Source organism: Aegilops tauschii, chromosome 4 (genome assembly GCF_002575655.3).
Source record: "Aegilops tauschii subsp. strangulata cultivar AL8/78 chromosome 4, Aet v6.0, whole genome shotgun sequence".
NCBI classification, from domain to species: Eukaryota; Viridiplantae; Streptophyta; class Magnoliopsida; order Poales; family Poaceae; genus Aegilops; species Aegilops tauschii.
Genome location: NC_053038.3, coordinates 83,696,836 through 83,700,996, shown reverse-complemented (window position 1 = coordinate 83,700,996; position 4,161 = coordinate 83,696,836). Strand labels below are relative to the sequence as shown.

Below are 4,161 nucleotides of genomic sequence, written 5' to 3'. Positions count from 1 at the left end.
ATCAAACGGGAGGGACTTTTTAGGGACTAAACTAGGTATTTGGGACTAAATGAAGAAGACTCTCAAGGAGAGTCTTTTTGAGACTTTTGGGACTTTTCGAACAATGCCTCTTCATGCATCCATTGGCCCGCCACCCCATGGTGTTGTTTGATTGTTATTTTTCTATATACTAAAGGCAACATGGTCATTTAATAACCTCTAGGAAGGGACTAGAGACTTTTTAGTCTCTGGAAACAAACAGGGAGGGACTTTTTAGGGACTATGGATTTTTTAGTTGGGACTAGAAAAAGTCCTAGGACTAAAGAACCAAACACCACCCTAGATAGCGTATTCATGCCGTCACTTGAAGTTAGGGTGTGAGTACATGAAATTTACTTGCAAGCCAACCAACAACATGTAATGTAACACAATAGGTTTAAATAGGGTAGATAGTGCAAACACATAGGCATGCCCAACTTTGTTGTTGGTGATAAACTAGCTGTTTCCGTTTACGTTTGCTCGTGCTTTTTGTAGCATAACACGTCGTGCTGCACGCGTGCTATGCAGGGTCTGAAAATCCTACACTTACGGATAGAAAGACACGGAGGGAACGCACGGGATTACGTGTCCTGACTAATTTCCCTCCCCTTTCCCCTATTTTCAACTATGGACCCCTCTGATTTCCAATGAAACGTCGCCAGGCCAGCCCGTAGGTTGTCATCCGTGAATCTGTGTCCGTAAGTCTAGCAAAACTCCAAAACATAAGGGTGCAGGTAACATGATGCAAATACAAGTCGTGGTATAAGAGTGCTATAAGGTCGTAGAGTGTAGCTTATCACACTCGTCCAATCGGAGACTACCTGTACTTGGTGCCAAACACATAGACATGCCCAACATGACTCTTAACCTGCCAAACATGTAGACATGCCTCACATGACTACTGTGTCATAGTGCCGATGAATAGACATCCTAACACAACTCTGATGCCTCAAATGACTACTGTGTCATTTTCATTAGGGACATCTTAATAGGCATCCACATCCTAACCTTGCATATCGCAGTCCACTCAGATACAACTTGATAATGTTTATCCTGGACAGTAGAGTAAGATGTCTCCACCGAGCAGTCATCACGAAGGAGAAATATGACTTGATAGAGTATTATTGATTATTAAGGAAAGTAGGCTAATCCCGACCTGTAGTCATCATTCTTGAAGTGGAAGGATCGATTATTACTTGTACTAATTAATGGGATCTCTAGGCATGAATCTCTGCTCACTTGGGTCGTCGTTGTAGTCGTTGTAGGCTGGGATTGGTCGCAACGGGGGGATGCTCTGCTCGTTTCTGAAGTAGTCCATGGGATCCACGGCCGCCTTCACCGCCGCGAGCCTCTGGTAGTTGCTCATGAAGTAGCGCTCACCCCAAACCTTGCCACTCCGGGACGTGGTACTGACGTCGTCCGCCGCCACGTTCTGGCCGATGTCCAGGTCCCGGAAGTTGACGTACGCCTGCCTCGGGTTGCTGCTCACGTAGTGCCCCATGAAGTCGTAGAAGCTGGCGAGCCAGGTGGTGGCCGCGGTGCCGCCGTCGCCCTGCCAGAACGCGATGTACTGGATGATGTACAGCACGCCGCTCCGGTGCGGGTACGGCGTCGCGGCGGCGGGGATGGCGGCCATGAGCCCGCCGTGGGGCTCGAGCACGATGAGCCCGGCGCCGTTCATGGTGAACCAGGAAAAGATGTCCTTCCACGCGGCCTTCGGGATGGCGCGCGTGACGTAGTCGGACTTGACCTTGGTGAATGTGCTGAGGCTGGTGGTCCTGCTCAGGAGCGCCTCCTCCAGCGGTCTGTTGTTGGTGAAGGTGATGAAGGACAAGGCCGTGGACTGGAGCCAGGTCATGGGCTGGCAGTCGGCGCTCGTCATGTTGAGCTCCGGCAACTGCTCGCCCATCGTCGCCACGAGCGAGTTACACGTGCCCAGGTACATGGCCCGGAACGCGGCTTGCTGCCCCGACAGCATCACCGTTATCGTGAGGTCGCCGGGGAGCGACGGGCCGACGTCTTGCCATTTGGTAAGGATGTCTATGGCGCCCTGTTCAAGCGTCTTTGCGATGCTGAACACTGTTACCATCGGTGGGACCTGCACGAGGTGGACCTTCCACGAGAGCACGATGCCGAAGCTCCCGCCGCCGCCGCCTCGGATGGCCCAGAAGAGGTCCTCCCCCATGCCGGCCCTGTCGAGGAGCTCCCCGTTGGCGTTGACCAGCTTGGCGTCGAGGATGTTGTCGATGGAGAGGCCGTACTTGCGCATCATCATGCCGACGCCACCGCCGCTGAAGTGGCCGCCCACGCCGATGGTCGGGCACTCGCCCGCCGGGAACGCGACCTCGGGGTTATTCTTCGCGATGGCGTAGTACAGCTCCCCGATGGTGGCTCCGGAGTCGACCCAGGCCGTGTACTCCCACCGGTTGACGGTCACGGCCCGGAGGTTTCCGAGGTCGAGCAGCCCGAACACCTCAGGCCGCGCCGACCGGTAGGACAGGCCCTCGTAGTCGTGGCCGCCGCTGCGCACGCGGAGGCGCACGCCCTGCCAGCGGCCGCAGAGCACGGCGGCCTGGACGTGGGAGGCGTGGGTGGGCGTGACGACGCAGAGCGGCCTCACGGTGGTGTTGGTGAAGAACTTGGGGTTCCTGACGGAGGAGGCCAGCACGGCGGTGAAGTTGGTGTTGCACTGGGTGTACACGAGCTCGCTGGGTATCTTCTCCCTTATGCACTGGAGGAAGCCATCGGAGGAAGCTAGGGAAGGGACTGAGATGAGGTAGCTTGAGAAGAAGGTGACAGAAAGCAGGAGTGATAGGCCTCTAAGCATAGCCATCTTTTTTTTTGCTTCGATTATCTTCCTCTCGCGGCAAGAGTGCTGTGCGTACCGAGCATAGCCTTTGAGCTCCTTATATAAGTTACATTAACTGGGAGTGCTGGTGAGAGGACGAACACGCACGCCAGTGATGTTAACGTTGCCGTCCATGTAGAGCGTGCAAGGCTTGAAGACAACTAAATCGGGCATGTTATAAATTAGTGCCTGCTAGTTCTGACATGTGCGTCTTGGAGATCTTGTGTATCTCGCCACTAGTAGTGGCTAAGCGAGTTAGCTAATGGCGTGCGCGCGTGTAGTGTATCCACTAGAAAGATCATGGTGTTAATTAGTGGCGTGAGGTTGAAGTTCGTGACAGGCTTAGTTTGCTAGTATCTGCTATCTATGCATCGCGCATTAATCATGGCAATAGAGAAGGCAAAAGAATGTCTGGTTGTGGGGAACAACACATCACCAAAAAACTAGACTTCTCCATTGTGGTTGTGTACGGTGCGTGAAAACAAGAGCAGTGTGAAAACCAGCAATGGTGCTGTGTCCGTTCACTCTTTTCAACACGTGACCCTAAATGGTCCTCCGTTTTGTCTGGATTCTGTCCGTTTAGACCGGTCAAAGAGCCGTTGTCCGGCCGTTTTTACCTTTGTGATGGCCGTGAGCCCAAGCAGCGAACGCATTTCCTCTGACCATCTCAATTTTCACTACCAGAATGAAGCTATATGCCGACGGCCTTTTGTCAGGGCCGTCGGCGTAGATGGAGCTATGCCGACAACCTGGAAAAAACCGTCAGCAAACTTTCATCTATGCCGACGGCAACCGTAGGCATAGATATGCTGTCGGCATACATGGATCTATGCCGACGACAACCGTAGGCGTAGTTAGGTCGTCGGCATAGAGGAGACCCTGGCGTCCCGGGGATTGACGGTGAGCTGACGCTGTCAAATCTAGGCCCTGACGGCGGCCGGCGGCATAGATTATATATTTATTTATTCTTTTAAATAATTTTAGTAAAATTTGATTAATTTAAATATGACTTATATAACCTTAAACATTCACAAATTATATATCGATTTGGGGTAGAATTTTCCATAGATTATGAATATCCATATTCTTTGTTTTTGAGTATGTTAGAAATCTGACCTCATGTACTTTTGCATATAGGTCCTTATACTTTGTTAAAATCACAAGTAATTGATACTTGCATCGATTTTGTCAAATTTTAGACGTATTTTTATCAGAATCTTGGAAAGATTTTGTTGCTATACTATATTTTCAAATTTGAATAAACTAAAATCCTGTTTGCTTTAGATTTACAGAAA

General features: G+C 51.0%; 1 protein-coding gene across 1 annotated transcript; it reads right to left on the bottom strand.

The window, feature by feature from the left end:
- Positions 1-758: 758 nt before the first annotated feature.
- On the bottom strand, positions 759-3,225 carry LOC109752320 (berberine bridge enzyme-like Cyn d 4). The gene has a single exon (XM_020311213.4). The coding sequence runs from the start codon at positions 2,849-2,851 to the stop codon at positions 1,220-1,222; it is 1,632 nt and encodes a 543-aa protein (XP_020166802.1). The 5' UTR covers positions 2,852-3,225; the 3' UTR covers positions 759-1,219.
- Between the last annotated feature and the right edge of the window lie 936 nt (positions 3,226-4,161).

What these genes read in the sequence shown, in the direction of transcription:
- LOC109752320 (XM_020311213.4), bottom strand. Translation starts at nt 2,851, where the DNA reads ATGGCTATGCTTAGAGGCCTATCACTCCTGCTTTCTGTCACCTTCTTC.